General features: G+C 41.0%; 1 protein-coding gene across 1 annotated transcript in view; it reads left to right on the top strand.

The window, feature by feature from the left end:
* The window catches only part of grin2aa (glutamate receptor, ionotropic, N-methyl D-aspartate 2A, a), a 282,924-nt gene extending 261,163 nt beyond the window's left edge, over nucleotides 1–21,761 (top strand). Inside the window, exons 13-16 of the mRNA XM_055223747.1 lie at nucleotides 2,302–2,391; nucleotides 6,653–6,750; nucleotides 15,610–15,848; nucleotides 17,937–21,761. Coding sequence (XP_055079722.1) covers nucleotides 2,302–2,391; nucleotides 6,653–6,750; nucleotides 15,610–15,848; nucleotides 17,937–19,877 — 2,368 coding nt within the window. The 3' untranslated portion in view covers nucleotides 19,878–21,761. The remainder of the gene's footprint in view (nucleotides 1–2,301; nucleotides 2,392–6,652; nucleotides 6,751–15,609; nucleotides 15,849–17,936) is intronic.
* Nucleotides 21,762–22,003: the final 242 nt, after the last annotated feature.

Below are 22,003 nucleotides of genomic sequence, written 5' to 3'. Positions count from 1 at the left end.
AACAACTGTATAAACTTATGTCTGTGCAGAAAAAGGGAAAATATTAAACAAAAAATCGAATTAATTAATCAAAAAACTCATACAAGGCGAGATTTATTCTAAGATTGTGAATGCATCAAGACGCTAGCCGCCAATGCTAACTGCTAACTAGCTAAAACACTCATAATTATCGGTATAAATGTACAATATCACCTGTCAATTTACGATAAAAAGAAGCCTAGAAATGCTTTTAAAACGATTCCTTTCTCTCGTTCGGTTAAAGAAACGATGGACCTTTTACGACGCTAATTACGGCTAAACTCCGGGCTGTGATGTTGTGTTCGGGGGCCTCCTGTGACATTCTGTAAATGCCACACTGACAGCTCACTATTACAGAAGATCTATGCGTCGTCTGTGTGTGTGAGAGCGAGAGGCGGCGTCACTTTGGAAGAAAAACGCCGCTGCTACGGGCTGTGTGCGTTCAGCCTGACTCTGGTGGTCGCTAACGGCGCTGGAGAGCTAGCATCATTATGTTTAAATGTCCTATATTGCACAAAATTGGTTCTTGTAGCTTTCAGTCACGTTAGAATGTTGTTTCCTCCTCAAAAATAGACCTGGAGTTGTGTTTTGTTTGAGTAACTCTTTATTATTACTCTCAAAATGCTCTGTTCCACTTTGTGATGTCATCAAGTGGTCGTTTTCGAGTTAACCGCTCTATTTTTACCTTTAGTTCTGTAATAGATCGGCAATTCCAGAAGCTGTAATGATCCAAATGATTCTAGAAATGAAGGTGTGTGGAGTTTAAAAACACAAAAAAACACTTCCTGTATCACCACATGATGACATCACAAGGTGGAACAGAGTGTTTTTTGTTTGAGAGAAGAACTCAGCCTAAATATGCAGGTTTTGTTTGTGTGAATGAAACAAAACGAGAGGTAATTATGTAACCGTTACCTAGCAACCACGATGTTAACAAGGGCCAACTACTACAACTCGTCTAAACGGCACAATTATGATTAAATGAATGAAAAATAAATGGTCATACCTCTGTTTTTATTAAAGTCAGGTTTTGAAACAATGCCTTCTTTGTGCGTAATGTATTTTCGGGGCTATAAGTGGCACTTTTTTCATAGTTTGTCCGGGGGTGCGTCTTAAAGAAAATCATATTCTGCTGAGTCTGATGAGCCACGTGGAAGAATTTAGTGGATTTATTGATTTGGAGTGAGATCCAGAGTAAACTTGTTGCTTGTTTTTACACTTTATTTATCTGATTAACTGTTAATATCTCACGTTAACAAACCAGTTCAGTTCTGTCTGTGCTTCATGTGGCTCAGAGGTGTCAAACTCGATTTCACAGAGGGCCACATGAGCAAAATGGGCCAGATGTGACTGTAAAACCGTATAAATGTTACTAAATGTGATGTAAAATAAACACAACTGCTTTAAGTTATTAACTACAAACATTGCGTATGTATTTAGATGTAAAAAATACGACTGTAACTGCGCATCTCCTGATAAACTGACATTTTAAGACAGTCATACGTTTTAATTTACCTTCTCGTGGGCCATTTAAAACAACATGGCGGGCCGCATTTGGACCCCGGGCCTTGAGTTTGACACATGTGATGTCGCTGAATAAATATAAATGTGTTACGTTAGCGCGCTGTACTTTTATCATAACTTGCCTTTAATGATAAAACGTCTGTTCTTAATTCTGCAAAATAAATCTCCCCAAAAATGCGACTTATGTTTTTTCCGTCATTATTTTACATTTTTTGCTGGTGCGATTTATACTCCAGAGCGACGTATAATCCGGAAAATACTGTATATTTTCACTGCATTTTGGATTGTATTTTCCGTTTTAATGAGGTAAAAGGACTCGGTTATAAAACAGCGCTACTTCCTTTGTTTTTGAACTTTTCTTGTCAAATTTTTCTACAAACTGCCACTTTACTCATAAAAAACTTTGATTACCACAATTACTCCTCATAAATACTCATCTCCACTTTAACGTTTACCTCGTACCCCGCTCCCCTGAGGATGAATCCCGCCGTATCGAACCGCAGCCGCTCCCCGCCGCGTCCTCCCCGCCGCGTCCTCCCCGTGTTTGTTTTCGCTCGGATGGCGTTCCTATTAGAGATGATTTAACACGTTAGAATTGATCCACAGCGCCGCCGCCGCCGTCTTTTGTCTCCACTCCTGTGTACTTGGCACGGTTTCTGAGCATCTAAACGCTCTCGTGTCTCATCTGCTTCTCCGCCTTCTTCCTCCTGTTTTTTTTTCCACGATTCCCCTGTTCATTTTGTATCTCTTTCTTTTCAGGAAACTGGATGCGTTTATCTACGACGCCGCGGTGCTCAACTACATGGCGGGAAGAGACGAGGGTTGTAAGCTGGTCACCATCGGCAGCGGGTAATGCTTTTAGTTTTACTTCATAGATTATACAGTTTATGCAGCAGAAATTAGTGCGGAACTTTTACCACAACGCTTCACTTTGGTGCAAATAATGTCGGAAACATCTCTGTAAGAAAAAAGTGCACTTGCTAGATAGGAATATTCCACGTACTTCAAATTAAAGCTGTAGAATTTGCATAGAATTCTGTTAGATTCTATGGGAAATCTACAGTTCTGACTTGAAATTTGTGGAATATAATGAATTGAAACTGAACACGTGGCTGGCACTTTTTTCTTAAAACACAGAGATGATTTGTACCAATTTTTAAAAAGACAAAAGACGCAATCGATCTGCTCGGAAAAGACAGTTTGAATATGTTTTATAGTCAGTTTTACTACGCGAATTGTACGAGACAAAGTGGTTTTTTTTTGTTTTTTATGCGTAGAGGACGTTATAGTGAGCGCCCATTGTCTAAAAACATTTTTAACTCGACAAAATAACACTTTTGTTGCTCATTGTGTTGATTTAAATACACAAAGTTAACGTTCAGTTCTGAAAATACAGCGTACGTATGAATCATAGGCGACACGTGACATTTGTTCATTTAAAAACGCCGTATTTTACTTCTACGTGAGTATTTCCTGCTAACACGTTACACATTTAGATCACCGTGTTTCCTGTTATTGTTTTAAAAGTGCTATATTCGCCGAAAGCAGCGTATTAACATGTTTTATCGTGTTTTAAGTGTTAAGTTTCACTGTGGTCGCCCTAAATATGCGTCATGTTAGTTTGTTTACATCACGATCATGTGTCTGTCTCTGTATTTGAAAAGTTTTTGCAGCTGCATGTTTTCACCTTATTCCAGAAGTCGCTGTGGGCGTCGCCATCGTCATTCGGGTTGTGTTATTTTGCATGAGGCTGATGAACTCGACGGGAAATAAGTTTAATAGGGACAGAGCCGTTTTTAAAGACATTTTACACGAATCAATAAAGTTTCTAGTGGTGAAACTTTCCCATATTCTCCATTGAAATGAGTGAAACTGAAGTCAAAGTGCCATCGTAAAGAAACGGCGCTTTAGTTTCATTTAGAGGTAAAAGTGGGCGGGGCTGAATAAGGTCAGTAACGCAAAAAAAAAGGCAAAACAGGAAATGATCCCGTCAGGACGAGTGCAGAGGATCTGGAAAACTGCCAAATAAAACTGTGCTTTTTTAAAAACATAAGGGTACTTGACGTGACGCCTCCTTTTCCAGTGGTTTAATTTTAATTTTATTTTTCTTCCTCTTCAGATTAAACTCAACTGTGCACAAATATGTATCTATGAATTATAAATAGTTTGAGAGTTAAGTCGTGTTTAATTTTTGGGTATTTAACAAAAAAAAAAAACGCTAAAATGTCCTGCGATGTATCTGTAACACTTTTTTTTTTTCTTATTTTAAAATCTAATCTTTTAATAATTAATAAAGGTGTTTGCATAAAGGGAAACACAAATACACAATTGAATGAAAAATACACTTTTATCTCTTCTAATGCTGTGATCCAGAGTGTCCTGCGGTGTGACTGTTTATAAAAATGGACATGGCTAACGTGCTAACCGTCGCGTTTAACATAAGAAGTGATCATGGGCGCACCATTCACTTTACATTGAAAAAGTGTCACTCTTTTCTCTGTAACTGCTGCAGTGAGACTCGTCATTCTGGCTCTACATCAGGGACGTCAAACACATTTTCACCAAGCGCCACATCAGCAAAATGGTTGACTTCAAAGGGCCAGCTGTAAAATAAATCAAACTATTTTTTAACTTGTTAATTAACTGTTTCTGTACTTATTACTTTTTCAAGTTTCAAATATTGCATATCTATTTGCCTAGATGTGAAAAATATGTCTGTGGAAGTGCACATGACATTTTAAGACCATCAAACCTTTTAATTTATCCCGTTGAGGGCCACATAAAATGATGCGGAGGGCCACATTTGACCCGGGGGCCTTGAGTTTGACACATGTGCGCTACATGATCCTGGGGTTTTTATTTCACTTTTCTGTTTGTGAATCAAGATATGAACATTAATAACAGACAAATCAGGCGTCTTCTTTTCCAGAGGTTACTCTCGCTAGCGTTAGCAACGGGTTTGATTGACAGCGTTGCTAAGCGCTCACTCCCTGCTAAAGCGTCAGTGCGGGTGAGAAGGAGCGTTACCTTCAACAGTCTTGCTCCGGATTGGCTCTTTGGTTGCTATGATACAGTGCAAATATGGAGCTCCGATCAGCGTTGGCCTCGATGAGCTTCATTTTACTCACTCAGTCTGTGGATGTGACATGAAAAATCACATATTTAAAAAGACAGTTACACAAAAAACAGAAGGAGCTCATCTGATGTAATCACCGAGCTCAGGGTGTGAAGGGTTTTAGCTACAGCTCAAAAGAAATAATGGTCATATTCTTATGTTTTTTAATAAAATTCACCTTAAATTTTCAGAAAGATTTTGAACACGCACCATTTTGAAATCCTGCGGCGTGACGGATGTAAAAATACCATTGTAATTGTTAAAAAAAACATTATTTAAAAAGACACAGTTCCATTTAATTATTCAGCCAACACTATAGACATTTTAAGTAATTTATTAACATTTTTTGACATGGAATTTTTATTTTTTTTTTTTAAATAAATGACCAGCAGAGCGACGGGAAAAGACACACTGCAGGACACGTTCAAACGTCTCAAATTACACAGAAAATGTTAGAATGCTTCTGATATTAATACTAATTTGTTTTGTTTTTTTAATAATTGTCGGATTTTACAACAAAGGCATGTCACACCACGGGACAGAAAAAAAAAAGTGTTACCCCCAAAACGTCAAGTACCCATAAACATAATGACATAACTGATTTTGACCATCAAGCATTCATAAAACCCAAGTGTTTAGTTTTCTCAACCATGGCCGAAGGAGAGAAGTCATGGACAAAACCTGTTCCCAAAAAGGTATCTTATAATCTAAAGGTCCTATATTATGCAAAATGTCATTACCTCATCATGCATCAAACATACTGCACCTGTGTTTAGTTTCATTTGTCCAATCTGAATAATCGTACATATTTAGACCGCTCATATTTAAACGCTCAAATAGATTTTACTGCGACCAACTTTACTGCAACTAAGGCTGTCGAAAATGTGATACTGATCGATTTTAAACTAGTCGCGAAACTAGATATTAATTTGAGCAAGTATCGATACTAAAAAGTCGCATTCACAGCACAGAAATTAAACTTTTCCGGAGAGTTTTAGACTAATCTTGAGCTGAATCAGAACAATTATAAGATTACCATATTTTCCGGACTACAAATCGGACTTTTCTGTTCATCCAGAGGTGCGACTTATACTCAGACGCGACTTAAACGTGGAATATAAGTCGAGTCGGAGTATATAATTTCACATCTTCATTACGGTTACACTGACAACCTGACAAACACGTTTTTTTCTTCGTTATTATGCATTTTTGCATAATAACGAAGAAAAAAACGTGGGATAGGGTGAGGAGCTCGGTCACACGGGAGGAGCTCGGAGTAGAGCCGCTGCTCCTACACGTTGAGAGGAACCAGCTGAGGTGGCTCGGGCATCTGCTCAGGATGCCTCCTGGACGCCTCCCTAGGGAGGTGTTCTGGGCATGTCCCACCGGGAGGAGGCCCCGGGGAAGACCCAGGACACGCTGGAGGGACTATGTCTCTCGGCTGGCCTGGGAACGCCTTGGGGTCCCACCGGAGGAGCTGGAGGACGTGTCCGGGGTGAGGGAAGTCTGGGAGTCCCTGCTTAGACTGCTGCCCCCGCGACCCGGCCCCGGATAAGCGGAAGAAAATGGATGGATGGATGGATATTATGCATTTTTGACTCTGGAGCGACTTATAATCCGGAAAATATGGTACGCAGATGTAAGACCACAAGAAAGTACTACTATCACATTCCGTTCTCTAAATAAAGAGCGTTTTTTTTATTATTCCTGTAGTATCGTAATCTGTATTTTCGTATCGATTAATCCGTAGCATCGAAAGCTAATCCGTCAAGCCTTAAAATCCCAAATTCTCCTTAATATAGGACCTTTAGGTACAGTATCATTTCACATTATATTCATTTATACAAGTAATAAACTAAAATAACAAATTGTAAGCTACATGTTTGTGTGTGTTTGGTATCATATTTATGTAAGCGATGTCTGCAGGCACATACATTCTAACGCGCTCTGACGTTACCTGCTTGATAAAGGTTAACATATTTGTTTTTCTCTTAGCTACATCTTCGCTACCACTGGATATGGCATCGCTCTGCAGAAAGGCTCGTACTGGAAGAGACAGGTGGACCTGGCGATCCTGGCCATCATCGGAGACGGTAACGACACATCGCTTACACTGGTTCAGCTGGGTGTGTGTGTGTGTGTGTGTGTGTGTGTGTGTGTGAGGGGGGCTTGTTGTGTGTCTTATATGGTTTAATAAGTTGTAATGTTTTTTTATATATATATAATTGGTTCCAGAGTTTGTGCCAATGCAAACTACCCCAGGTCTCAGTGTTAAAGGTTCACGATGTAAATTTTCTGGTAGGTGGTCTGCCACTCGCTTGTTTCCATGGAGATGTTATCGCTCTTCTTAGAATGTTTCACTCATCTATCTTGGTTTTATTGAATTATTAATTATTATTATTAAAAATAATTGGTTTTGTCCTGGTTTAATCCCGGTTTAGTCATGATTTCGTCACGGTTTTGACCCGGTTTCAACCCAGTTTAGTTTTGATTTAGTCCTGGTTTAGTCCCGGTTTAGCCCTGGTCTAGTCCTGATTTATTCCTAGTTTAGTCCCGTTTTAGTCCTGGTGTTTAGTCCTGGTGTTTAGCCCTGGTTTAGCCCTGGTTTAGTCCTGTTTTAGTCCCGGTTTAGTCCTGGTTTATTCTTAGTTTAATCCTGTTTTAGTCCTGGTTTAGTCCTGGTTTAATCCTGTTTTAGTCCCAGTTTAGTCCCGGTTTAATCCCATTTTAGTCCTGGTTTAGTCCTAGTTCAATCCTGTTTTAGTTTTGTTTTAGTCCCGGTTCAGTCCTGGTTTAGTCCTGGCTCAGTCCTGGTTTAGTCCTGTTTTAGTCCCAGTTTAGTCTTGTTTTAGTCCCGGTTTAGTCCCGGTTCAGTCCCGGTTCAGTCCCGGTTCAGTCCCGGTTCAGTCCCGGTTCAGTCCTGTTTTAGTCCTGGTTTAGTCCTGGTTTAGCCCTGGTTTAGTCCTGTTTTAGTCCCGGTTTAGTCCTGGTTTATTCTTAGTTTAATCCTGTTTTAGTCCTGGTTTAGTCCTGGTTTAATCCTGTTTTAGTCCCAGTTTAGTCCCGGTTTAATCCCATTTTAGTCCTGGTTTAGTCCTAGTTCAATCCTGTTTTAGTTTTGTTTTAGTCCCGGTTCAGTCCTGGTTTAGTCCTGGCTCAGTCCTGGTTTAGTCCTGTTTTAGTCCCAGTTTAGTCTTGTTTTAGTCCCGGTTTAGTCCCGGTTCAGTCCCGGTTCAGTCCCGGTTCAGTCCCGGTTTAGTCCCGGTTTAGTCCCGGTTCAGTCCTGGTTCAGTCCTGGTTCAGTCCCTGTTCAGTCCTGGTTTAGTCCTTATTGTGTGAGGTGGTTCATATTGCTCTAAAATGCCACTAACACGGTCCGCCTTAAGTGTAACACATTCTGTTGTAATAAGAAGTATATCGTGTTTTGTTTGTGCGTTAACTCATTTTTATTCGTTTACATCGATCACAGTTTAGTTTTACACATATTTGTTTCATTTCGTCTGTTTTTCTGACCCCAAAGTCCTTCCTCCGCCCGCTGCTCCAGTTCACTTTACACATCACATACAGCCGGCTACATCATACAAACACAGTCAACTTAGCGCACTCTAATATAAATTCAAAGCAGAGCGTGCGCGCGGGCAGCTAAAAGGTTAGCTAGCTTCCAGTGGCAGCTCTGTAATTCCTTTTTATGTCCACACTCCCTCTCCCCTCTGACAGCACAAAGCATAAACAGCGCTTTGATGTTACTCCGGACTCCAAAGCCCGTTCTGAGAGCAGCGAGAGTCGATTCTCCAAGTTTATTCTAATACAGTTCCCTCTGCGGCGGCCGTGGCGTTATCCCGTCTGAATCGCTCTCTCAGAAACAATACACGCTCATAAACAGTTGATTTAAAGTGCGCTGTGTAACTTTTCTAATGCGAGCTCACTGTTTTGCTTAGATGTTCCCGCAGTACGGCATTAAACTAAACATCTGTCTTACATTTTTGTTCATGAATTGGGTCACGCTTCCACAGATCTGACCTGTAAATCTGCCTGAAACTAATCTGTGTCGCATTTTATTCAGTTACAAATGTTTTTAGCTCTCAAAATGTCCAACAAAACCTTTTTTTTTTTAAACTGTAAATGGGCTCGCCTTTCCACAGATGCGACACAGATTAGATTCAGTTTTTCAAGCAGATTTACAGGTCACATTTTATTAAATTCCAAATGTTTTTAGCGTTCAAAATGACCAACAAAACCTTTTTTTTTTTTTTTTACTGTGAGTGGGCTCGCCTCTCCACAGATCTGACCTGTAAGTCTGCTTGAAAAACTGAAACTAATCTGTGCTGCATTTTATTTAATTCCAAACGTTTTTAGTGTTCATAATGACCAACAAAAACATTTTTTTTTACTGTGGCTGGGCTCGCCTCTCCACAGATGTGACCTGTAAATCTGCTTGAAAAACTGAAACTAATCTGTGTCGCATTTTATTCAGTTACAAATGTTTTTAGCTCTCAAAATGTCCAACAAAACCTTTTTTTTTTTTTTTTTACTGTGAGTGGGCTCGCCTCTCCACAGATCTGACCTGTAAATCTGCTTGAAAAACTGAAACTAATCTGTGCTGCATTTTATTTAATTCCAAACGTTTTTTGGCGTTCAAAATGACCAACAAAAACATTTTCTTACTGTGATTGGCATCGCCTCTCCACAGATCTGACCTCTAACTTGCCATCACCTGCTTGTATCCCTGGCGAGAGAAGTTTAATGAACAACTGTGGAACATTTCAGGAATAAACTTCACCGGAAAAATGACTTTGTGCACATTTCAGCGAGCGTTTCTGAGTATTTTAGCTTTTATAAGAGCTGTACAGATCACACAACAGCGCCCCCTTCTGCACAAAATGAGATTAAACCAGAGTGCGTTTGTAGAGCGTTTTGTTTTCGTCGCGTAATGTGGCGCAGATAAACATAACCCCGTTCGCAGTCAATTGGCAACGCAGTCATCCAGGTATAGTCGCTAGCTAGCATTTTCATTGTTAGCGACATGCACAATTAGCTCCGATAAGACGCCGTTTAGAATATTATGTGTAAAGGAGGTAGAGGAAGCGATCGGGAACTTATGCTAATTAACGACACGCGCTGCTCGTCTTTGCTAGATAGCATCACAATACGGGAGAGGTTTGTTATGTCGTGTTATAAAACGTGTTAGTACGTTGTTTTTTTTCGGTAAACATAGCATTTTCTAAACGGTAAAACGTAACGCGGGGATGTGAATATGTTACGTGCTAGCAGTTACTAACCCGTAGAAATGTTTAACGTCAATTTTAACCATGACGTAGTTGCTAGCTGTTGTGTTCAGATGCTAATGATACTTAAAAAACAGAAATACTACAGAAAAAAAGAAAAATAAAACATCGATATGGGTTAAAATGGCTCGTTTTTTGTCTTTTTGATAAATAAAATCTATACAACTGTTGGAACTGTTAAGAAATGTCCGCGTACGTTGTCAGCTAGGTCGCAAAAAGTACTTTTCCAGCACGCAGAGAGAAGCTAAACAAAACCCAGCGACGGCTCCTATGTGTCCAAACGGCGTCTTTTTTCTCGGGCCTTGTTCTTTGTGCAGAGGAGAGGAGCATTTCAATTTCTCTGTCTCCGTCTGTGTCAGAGTCGGCTCACAGTGCCACAGCTGCCCCCCCACCGCTTCGCTCTTCTTTGGCTAGAACTAAGAGACTCCAAAATCCTGTCTTAAAATAAGCCCTTTTCAACATTTCTCCAACCATTTACATCGACAGAAGTGTTTAAAGTGGAACTAAACACTAAATCAACGCTTTTTTTCGCCGCTAAAACTGTGTAAACGGTGTTTTAAAAGCATCGTCTACTGTTACTAGTCCTTTTTTGGGGGGCAAATGTAGTGCAAACTGGATAATTTTGCAGCTTTCTGGTCAAAAATGTGCAACATCCAGTAGCTACAGCCATTCAAGTACTATGTGACATCATGCAAGACTAGCCTGATTACAGCGACGTGTTTCTGATCACAAATTTGGACATTTTTTTATCAGAAATCTGGAAAACCTGTTAGACCGATCACGCTGTTTCTTATACCGCCAGACTCCGCCCCTCCTCCTCTTTCTCCGTTTTCTTTAGTCGTCGGGGTACCTCCCGTTTAACAGCTCGATTTGAAATGCGGTTGTGGGCGGAGTTTAGGCGTTTCGTCCCACTTTGATTTCTATTTATCGTCTCTTATTGTTTCCGTTTTATTTTTATCCATATTTTAGATTTTCGTTTTTGTTTATCTGCCGCACTCTTTCACCTTACGCCTGAAAGCTTAGACGAGATGTGTTTGGTGCCCTCTGCTGGCAACAGTGAGGTGTGAAACTTTTTTAACTCGCAATTAGCAGCATGGCTATTATCAACAGTTGCTAATAAATGTTTTTTTTTTTTAAATCACAGTTTATGAATTTGAATGATCAGAATGTATTTATATATTTTTATTATTATTATTTATTTATTTGTTTCTTTGTCTTTTTTTCATACAAAACATGCAAACAAAAGATATTGCTTTGAGAATATCACGCTGTATGGACTGTAACGGCATGTAGGGGCACTTAGATTCAAAAACACCTCTGTAAAAAGGATTACAGAACAAAAAAACTACTCCAGGTAAAGTTCAAGTGCGTCAAAAGTGGTGAAATGTTGAAGCACATCTAAGAGCGTTTGTCAAATCTGTGGAGCCACTGATTTGTGAATATTTATACGACTAAAAGAGGAGGCGTTTAGCGAAAGACTAACTAGCTAAGGTGCAGCGATGGAAACTTGACTAATACAGACACCACTGCCAAAAAAAGTACACATAAAAACATACTACTTTACATTTAACACAGATTTAGAAGCATTTAAATCACGCTTTTATACAAAATTATCAATTAAAAAAAGTGTCAAATTGAGTAGTTTATATAGTAATGAAGCAAAATGCAAGTCTGAGTATGTTTTGATGAGGTAACGTAACATAAATAACAAGCTCACAAGAGTCAATTTTGTGTAAAAAATTTGGTGTAACCTTTAAAACGTGACTAATTTCAAACACACAGTTAGAATTACACTTAATTACAAGTGCAATTAACTCAAAAAAAGTACAATTACCCCAAAAATCTACTCGTTTACAGTGAGTATTTGTGATTACTTCTCACTCCTGCTGAGTTGTTTACTGCACTCACGGTACAAGCTCCTTTAAAGAAGATATTGTCCTTGTGTCTGGGATAAAGCTATAATGTAATATGTTATAATTTGGACATTTTGATTTAAAACGACTTAAAAAAGAAACAAAAGTACGTCACCGCAAACGACAAAGAGCCAGCACCTTCGATCGATAGCTGCAGGTCACGTTAGCGAGCAGCAGATTCCTTATAATTCCTCCAAAAATGACTATGAGACGCTGCCAGATCATGTGCGTATCACTGATTAAGAAAACTGGAGAACAAAGTTTGCACAGAGCAGTGGGCGTGTGCCGGTGGTGCTGAAAACCGGGTTGATCGGCAACGTGGTGTCTTGAAAATAAGCGATTAAAGATTGCTCGAACACGCTCAGATCACTCCTGAAAAGTCGATTTTGCGGAACAGGCCTGCGTTCATACCATACCTATCACTGCGTTAGCTCGTCCAGCCTCTTTAAGTCCTCTCTCTAAGCACCATCATGATATTTGTCTTCCCCCACGAGCGGCAGCAGCTATCCCCAGCCTGAATGACAGCGATTGGATTAGCTAAGCACCAAATGTCAGGGAGGGAGCCACAGCGAAGGGGCTGAGGGATGAGAGGAGATAAGGTCTTTGTTGCTCCCTACCTTTCTTTCATTAAGGAAACAATCTGTGGGCCCCATCAGGCGGCGTGAAGGAGCTGGGGACGCACTGATGCTCGAGAAATGTAATTTACTTTAACAGCCACCACCAAAGAAAGGAAAACAACGTTCGGAGATGTTTTCCAGGGAATATAGCGTAACATTGTGCGGAGTTTGATGTTGGAGAATTATTGAGTGTTGACTTATTGTGCTCCCCAGAAGAAATGTGTTGATACGCTGTGTTTTTGCAGCAAAGTAGAGAAGTAGTGACTCAAACCATAAAGTGTGAGTAATCCTATGGAAACGCAAAGTTAAATATTGTAAATGTTTGGGTTTTTTTTGTGTTCTGTAAAGTATCTCTACACTATTTTTAACTCTGAGTAAAGCAAATGGCTGTGTCCCAATTTGATGGTTGTGCACTTCAAAGTACCCTTCAAAGTACCCTTCAAAGTAACCTTCAAAGTACCGTTCAAAGTACCATTCAAAGTACCCTTCAAAGTATCGTTCAAAGTACCCTTCAAAGTATCGTTCAAAGTACCCTTCAAAGTATCGTTCAAAGTACCCTTCAAAGTACCCTTCAAAGTACAGTTCGAAGTACTGTTCGAAGTACCCGGCCGACAAAGGAAACTCCTCTGTGTAGCCTCGGTCGCCCGCAAAGGCTGTACCGAAATTAGACAGGCCTACATCACGGAGCGTACTTCAACCGCTGTCTGTGCGCTTACGTTACGTCGACTAGCAGCAACCATGACGGCTCAGGACCTAAACGTGTAAAATGGACACTGAAATAACTAGTTTTTTAATTTGTTATTTCATTGAAGAGTCAAGGTGTCGTTGTCGCAACCGTTTATTTCTGTTTAGGTTGAATAAAGTAAGGAATTAATCTTTCTCTTTGAATATCAGTACGCAAATATAACGTTCTAGGTCAGGGCTGTCCAAACTATGGCGCAGGGGCCAAATGCGGCTCTCAGACCAATTTTTGTTGGCCCTCATGCCTCCTCCTAAACTGGCCTAAATTGATCAGGAAGTATTTTTTACTACAGATTGAAGATATTCTACCTCTATAACCTGAATAACATCACATTGCACTGTGACACAGACCTAAAAATAGTCTTCCAAGTCTTATTAAAGGTAAAATGTCTCTGTCAAACCTGTGTTCAATCCACCGTTTGACTCCCTGAATCGATACTGGTCTGTGGCCCTCAGGTTCAAATATGTTTCAGTGAAAAAAGTTTGTTCAAGGTGATTTCTTCCCAGTTGTAGCCAGAATTACAGAACTTTAAGAAAATATACCGTTTCTCCCGTAGAAAAAGTCACGCGCGGTGCATGATGGGATATAGCAGTGCGCGAAGTCTGCTCGGATACACGCTTCATTCACGGCCGTCCACGGAAACGCAGAGCACATCTGTCGTCCGCATTGAAATGGGAGGGGCCTTGTTACGCCGGAATTTACCTAAGTGTCCTTCAAATGCAGCCGACGGAGTGAAGTGCGCAACCTTCAAATTGAGACATACTGAGCCTATGTTTCCAAAATGTGCTGTTGGCCCCGCCCACTTCGCATAAGCCCCACCCACTTTGTCCACTCTCTAATTCTAATATTGAACCATAAAAGAGGAACAAATGCCTGGAATACTCAAAGACGGCTGTTTCTACCATTATGTCTGTACACAAAGGCATGTTCTTACTCTCTAGAACTTGTTTACATATGGTTCTCATCCAATAAAATGTCCATTAAAATGTCTAGGTAATATCATTCAATTTTTTGCACAAATCATTTTAGAGTACACTGAAAGGACTGAAAGATGTTTTTTGAACTAAAAAGACAAATACAGGCCCTTTGACAGTTTTTTTCTTAGATGTGAGACATAATTCTTATTTTATACCAGTTTACGCGAAGCCAGAGCTGTCGTATTTACCATCGCTGAATATTGAACGCTCGATTTGTAATTCACGTCAGCAATACATATCTGTAACAAAAATATTTCTCCCTTGGAAGTGAATAAAAGTCATTCAGAGTCAGATTAAGTTTTACGGCAAGTCATAATTTTGAAAAAAAGTCACCTGGAGAGACAAATTTGACGATTATAAAACTATTCATGGTTCCAGCTTCACTGTCATACGCAACATTTTGAATATTTTTTCTCATTCAAAAGATATAGGCTAATATTTTGTTTTAAATTGGTAATCGCTATGGGAACGATCATAGTTTTTTATCATTCTGAAACACAGCAAAAGAAAATTTAATCCAGCAAATTTAAAGTTTTAGAGTGAAGATGTTTCGACTGAAGAAGCTGATGGATGGTGGCGAAACATCTTCAATCTCAATTTTTTGATTAAATTAAATGTTCTTTTGCTGTGGAACCTGTCTGGATTATTGACTACACAGACATCATTCTGAAACACAGCAAAAGACAAATTTTACTCAACTAATTGAAGACGTTTCGCCTGAAGAAGCCATGGATGGTTGGCGAAACGTCTTCACTCAAACTTTTGTCCAGTTGATAGAATTAAATGTTCTTTTGCTGCTGAACCTACCTGGACGACTGACTACACAGACATCATTCTGAAACACAGCAAAAGACAAATTTTACTCGAATAATTGAAGACGTTTCACCTGAAGAAGCCATGGATGGTTGGTGAAACATCTTCAATCTCAAACTATCGATAAAATTAAATGTTCTTTTGCTGCTGAACCTACCTGGATGATTGACTACACAGACATCATTCTGAAACACAGCAAAAGACAAATTTTACTTGAATAATTGAAAACGTTTTGCCTGAAGAAGCCATAGACAGTTGCCGAAACGTCTTTACCCTCAAACTTTTGTCCAGTTGATAAAATTAAATGTTCTTTTGCTGTGGAATCTACCTGGATGACTGACTACACAAAGACAAATTTTACTCAACTAATTGAAGACGTTTCACCTGAAGAAGCCATGGATGGTTGGCGAAACGTCTTCAATCTCAAACTTTTGTCCAGGTGATAGAATTAAATGTTCTTTTGCTGTGAAACCTACCTGGACGACTGACTACACCGACATCATTCTGAAACCCATGACCGTGAACCTTCATTCCTACAGTCATTCATATAAATCCTTTCTCTCTCCCCCTCTCGCACTGCTGAAACCTTCTTTTCTGTGCACCAGGTGAAATGGAGGAACTGGAGGCCCAATGGCTGACCGGTATCTGCCACAACGAGAAGAACGAGGTGATGTCCAGTCAGCTGGACGTGGACAACATGGCGGGGGTCTTCTACATGTTGGCTACAGCGATGGGCCTTTCCCTTATCACCTTCATCTCAGAACATCTCTTCTACTGGAGGCTGCGCTACTGCTTCACTGGGGTCTGTTCCGGACAGCCCGGGCTCCTCTTCTCCATCAGCCGGGTAAGTTCAAAGGTCACTGTATGACGTAGACGGTTAGACTAGAGAGGATCATCTAAAAAGATCTAAAGTTGTGCTATGCAATGTTGAAAAGGTTGCGTTTCAGCCGTGAAGGGTCGGTAGGAACAGTGTTGCCAGTTACACGGTTTTCCTGTAGATTTGTGGCTTTTAAGAGCTGCAAAAATGTGAAAAATGTCGTGTTGGTTGAAGTTTTTAGCATCAGAACCAGCGCTAGTTTCACAATTACATTAGAAACCAGAGCTATGCCATATCTTCTGCAGATCTTGTCCATTCTAACGCGATAACGGTCACTGAAACGTGGAAACCCTGAGTGATAAACCTGTCACGATAACAAATTTGAACTGCGATATATTGCTGAAGTAAATATAGACAATGAACAGTAATGAAACTAAACCATAAAGCAGAATTATGCCCCAAAAATTATTCAAAATGTACAATATTCTTAGAAAAATATGCTCTACAATAAATAAACGGCAGAACGTAACACTTAAATAGTCATAGAAGTTCATAGTCTGAAGCTTTTACAGTTCAAATTGTGTCATAAAACAGAAAAATAACCAAAAATTAGTACAAAGACAATACTGACTCTCAAAAAAATCATTGTTCCATCTGACATGTAATGGAACGATAAGTCGATATAGTAATTACCACGTGGAAATGTTCACCGATAATGCCATATTTGTATTTGTGGGTCCGGTGTAATTCTTATTTACTGTCACGGTTAAACGGCAGATTTGAACGCGCTCCGGGGTTTTGTACAATACCACTTGAAAGTACTTAAACTGTACAAAAGTCTAAAAATGCTCAAACTATTTTGTTGGAAAAATGGGTCTACCCACGGAGACGGGAGAGATTTTCCGTCCCCTGATATGTCTTTAATTCATCAGACAAAACCCATTTTTCTGCTGCGTGCGTGACTTTGAACAGTCGGATCAGCTACGCCACGCTTAACTGTCCTATTTAGTAACTTATGGGACAGTAATATTTAAAGAAAGTTCCGAGACAGTTCATACGTAACCTAATAAATAACGTTTTTTCGAAAGTTTCTTCAAAATCAAGCACAAATTCCAATTACTCACTTTTATAATCTTCCGTAAATGTCAAAACCCATGTGAGCGTTCTTAACACTGGCCCTTTTCCAGGTCATATAGCATACAGCAAAGTCTAATACCGCTTTATCGGGGTCAGACAGACCTTTAATGATGCTATTTTCAACCATTGCCATGAAAGAAGAGCGCAGAGCCACACACGAACAATCTAACAACTAGCGCAGAAGTGAAGGGCTGCGAGCGGGAGAGCGAGGCACAAAGGGAGGATGACACAGGCGGGGGATCACAAGGCGCGCACCAATGACGACCAAAATAGATCCCAATTGCGTCGCGTTTTTTGGGGTGAAATCGCCGCAGTCCAACGCTAAAGCAATCCGTTCTTTTCCATTGTGTTAAAAGGTCAGCGGTCTCCCCCCCCGTTTTGTGTGTGCGAGCGCAAGGTTTGGACACGCATCCCTAAAAGCTCCATGTTTGGGCTCCATTTTAAAAGGGGGAATGCAGCGAAGTGAACTAAGATTAAGCACAAGAAGTGACATGGTGTTTGGGCAAAATAAAGGGAATTCATTGGACTTGATGGTATTACAGAAACGGTTAAGAGCAGAAGGCATTTTAGACTTTAGTTTTCAGTGTGGTTGAATTAAGGATAAAACAGATTAGCATATAAAACGTAATTGTACTGCGTCGTATGGGAGTATGAGTTGGGCTTTTCACATTACCTGTATACTCCCTAAGTGCACACGGCTCTGCACTGTTGGAGCTCTGTGGGGCTTTTATGTGCCATTCTTGTTTTGATGATTTTGTTGAAGTTGCTTTTTCACTTTGCAAATGCAGATTTCTTACACTGAGTAAGTAACTGTTTTTTTCTCTTCTCTCTCTCTTTTATTATCACATTTACATTTTGTTTTACGTTGATATTTTATATGATTTCTCATTTCATTTGTCTAACTTTTTTTTTCTATTTTCCTATTTACTTTTTCCACTTTTCCCCCCATCATGCCACTCATACATTCATCCCAAACAGGGAATCTGGAGTTGTATCCATGGTGTTCATATTGACATGAAGAAAAAAACGGATCTGGACTTTAGTCCCCAGGATAAGATGCTTAAGTTGATAAAGTCGGCTAAACAGATGTCCAACATGGCCAACCTGGCGGCCAACTCTCCTAAACGGGAGTTCATGCACTCAGCCGGTCCCATGATCATGGACATGATGGCGGAGAAGGGGAACTTTATTTATGCGGACAACCGAAGCTATGCTCCCAAAGACATGATCTACGGGGACACTGGAGACTTACAGGCCTATCTCGCCAACCGCCACAAAGACCACCTCAACAACTACATATTCCAGGGAGGACAGCATCCTCTGACCTTGAATGACACCAATCCCAACTCAGTGGAGGTAGCTGTGAGCGCTGATGCCGTCCAGACCAATGCCAAACCCCCTCGTACCTTGTGGAAAAAGTCTGTGGACACACTTCGCTCAGCGCCTCCCGGCCCCGCCCCCATGCCCGACATGCTTATGCCCGACCCCCGTCTGTCCATGAAGACCCAGAGGTACCTCCCAGAGGACACCGCCCACTCGGACATCTCCGACTGCTCCAGCAGAGCAGCCTCCTACAAGGACCCAGAAAACAACAAGCACCTGAAGTCCAAGGACAACTTAAAAAAAAGATCCGTGACGTCAAAATACCCAAGGGATTGCAGTGAGGTAGAGCTGTCCTACTTAAAGACTAAACAGGTCAGCGGTGGAACTAACCAAAGCGGGAGAGGAGCAGGAGGAGAAAAAATCTACACTATTGAATCAGACCGAGAAATGAGCCTTCATTCAGACCCCATTCAGTACCGTGAGAGCAGAGGCCTGGCCGCTGACGATCTGGACTACCCTGAAATCTATTCTGACCACAGTGATAATTACAGGAAGTGTGAGCAGCCCATTATCCACCTGAACTCCTCTCCTCTGCATCACACAGACTCGGATATGTTGCCAGACCCAACATACTCCAAACACTACAGCCTAAAGGAGAAAAACATCTCTCTGTCGCCACATGAAACTATTGACCGATACAAACAGACACACTGCCGTGCATGCTTGTCTAAGATGACCACTAGCTACCCAGCAGGTGGATCCTATCCCTCATCGGGGTCTGCTACCCGCTCCCCCTACAACCGCTGTGAAGCCTGCCTCCACACAGCAAACCTGTATGACATTAGTGAGGACCAGCTCCTCGCAGACTCCCTGATCAGTCCCACCATGCACCTCCAGCACGCACAGACACAAGATGAGATGTTTGGGCTGTACTGGCCCCAGACCGACGGGCCACATGTCCAAAAGAGAAACCGCTTACGGCTGAGTCGGCAGCACTCCTTTGATAACATCATGCTAGAAAAGCCCAAGGACTTGGACCAGGGACGTCCCGCCCGCAGCGTCAGCCTCAAGGAGAAGGACCGCTTCCTGGATTCTGCCTCCGACTCCCAATATGCCAATCTTTTCGGCATGCGGCCCTACTCTGGCAAACTGTTCGGCACAGGCCCCAAATCTATGTTCAATCATAACTTAGAGGAGAGCAAGAGGAGCAAGTCCCTGTACCCCACCCATGGCTCTGACAACCCCTTCCTCACCCACTCACTAAGGGACGACACCAGCAGCAGACTGGTCCATGGGCGGAGCTCCTCGGATATTTACAAACAGCTGGCTGTAGCTTCTCCTGCAGCTGTGCTGACATCAGCCCCCATTCAAACACGCGTTGATGCGAACAATCTGCGCTCCTCTGTTAAGTCTAATGCTTCATACTGTTCACGGGACGGGCGGATAGCCAATGACATGTACACTAAGGAGCATGCAATGCCTTACTCAGCCAATAAGACTAGTGCATACCCCGCACAGCGTGGTGTCCTAAACTCAGCCCAGATCAGCAATAGACGGCTGTATAAAAAAGTCCCCAGTCTTGAGTCCGATGTTTAGTTGATATAAGAAGTATGTCTTTTCTGCTCCTAACTCCTCTCTGGCTTTGTATTATATTTTATCAACTATGTTATCCACTAAAAGGATGCCATAGCCATTCTTTTCTTCTTCTCTGACCTAATCCAAAAGAACTCATGCCCTCTGAGGTGATGGGATTATGATTATTCTGCAGATGGTATCATTTCTGTCCAGTCTCGGCCGTGTACCCTCTTGGATTCATGGCTGGAGCTCAGCTTGCTCTAAGCAAACGGGATGTAAGGAAGGGACGATGGAAGGGCATCTTGCGTTAAATGTGTCAGAAAAGGTCTAAGGTTCTGTGATGTTTTACTGTTGGTAAAGAACTGTTGTGTTTAGTTTGTCACTTGTTGAGGAGGCAGTGGAATAAGGTGCGTTCTCTGGCCCACCTCTGCTGTCAGGCTGGCTGAGCGTAAAAGGCCTGACAGGAAACCAGATGGGCACGTTCCATGTCAGGGCCAGACACAGGGCCAGGCACAGGCCTCCCAGGGGGGCCGGGGCGTCACGGTGCTCTAGTCACTGTTACGCTGACAAATATGGCCACCGAGACCCTCGGCAGGGTGAAAGGAGACAGGCAAATGTGATGAGGGCTGATCTAAAGGGTTTTAGCAGGATTCTATCAGATCATTTGTCAGAATAAAGATGGATTTGGTAAACCACAGTGACACATAATGATGGAAAGTGAAGAGTAATGTATAGGATTGCTCCTAAAGAAGTTTACAAACAAAAGGACTAGCAGGCTGATGGGCATTTCTTTTCTGGCACTTCGCATAGAAAAAATTGCAGTATTGCTTTTTATTCTATTCTACTGTACAATTTATTCGGGATTCTGGCATTCAGATCCCCATGTGTAGGACTTTAGTGTTTGCTTATTTGGTAGCATAATAGCATTAGTTCAAAACCTTTCCCACAATGCTTTGAAAAAGCATAGCTTTTTGAAATCGCCATCAAAGGTAGTAGATTATTTTGCATGTACTGATTTTTGATTTCATGTTGGAGAAGTGAAAATACTGACGTATACACGTCCATGTTTATAAAAGGGACACTGACACGTCAGGTGTGGATGGAAACTTGTACAATCGTAACATTGAACTTTGTGCTTAGTAAAATCTGTGTCACGGTAAAGCTCCTGTTTCCAAAGGGCAGGAGGATGGTGGAAGGGAAGAGAGGAGATGACCAAGGCAAAATCTACCACTGCATTTTCTGTTAGCTAGCAAATGGAGGCTAACGTCTTCTGACCTCCCTAATACTGACAAACAGGGTATTAAAACAATGACTATTTTCTCCTTTCTACTTTAGCTCTTTTAAACATGCCAGATGTGGGTGTGTTGGGTAAATGTCATTTTTCTATGTTTTGTTTTGCTTTTGTGCTTCAACTAGATGAAATGGTTATTTGAATAATACAAATGCAGCCAATTCCACCAACCCACAATCAACCAGGGACCTCCTGAGGATCTACTTGAGAAGGCTCTTCGTTTTTTGTGTTTTCACTTGAATGCAATGTTACGCAAGTGTTCCTCATAACCACAAAACCATGTAAGGTGTGTGCATGGCAGTCCTTCTGTTAGCTCGATGCTACTTCATTTGGTTGTGTTCTGTTTTCTTATATGCCTTTTTTTTTATTATTGTTTGTTCTTTTTTTTATAACTTTGACATGTACATACTTCCACGTGCCACATTTTGTAACTTATTTTGTGTGTAGAGCAACATGCAAACATATATTTACTTGAATTGATTGGCGTTCTCAAAGGCCAAATTTCGTCAATTCAAATACCTCAGGATGATTCTGTGCATTTTGGGGAGAGCTTCAATCATAACGGCAAAACAAAACCATGCGGCACAGATTGTTTTGTAGAAAAACATAAGAAAGTTACGAAAAAAAAAAATTGCAAGTGACCGGGAAGCAGAATTATCCTGTTAATGTTTACCAGTCCAAAGTCTTCCAGGTCTGAATGATCTATTGCATCCCAAGTAAACACAGGAACATAAAAGAGGATAGAATCATAACGGAAGATATTGTTAAGCATTGAAGATCACTTATTTTTAAAAATATCCTGCTTTCTCCACTGTGGTATAGACAAACTCCATATTTAAAGTAACATATCACTTTT

The sequence above is a fragment of the Periophthalmus magnuspinnatus genome, chromosome 8, assembly GCF_009829125.3.
Source record: "Periophthalmus magnuspinnatus isolate fPerMag1 chromosome 8, fPerMag1.2.pri, whole genome shotgun sequence".
Taxonomy (NCBI): domain Eukaryota; kingdom Metazoa; phylum Chordata; class Actinopteri; order Gobiiformes; family Gobiidae; genus Periophthalmus; species Periophthalmus magnuspinnatus.
The sequence above is the reverse complement of the archived record's forward strand: the minus strand, read 5'-3'. Positions and strand labels throughout refer to the sequence as shown.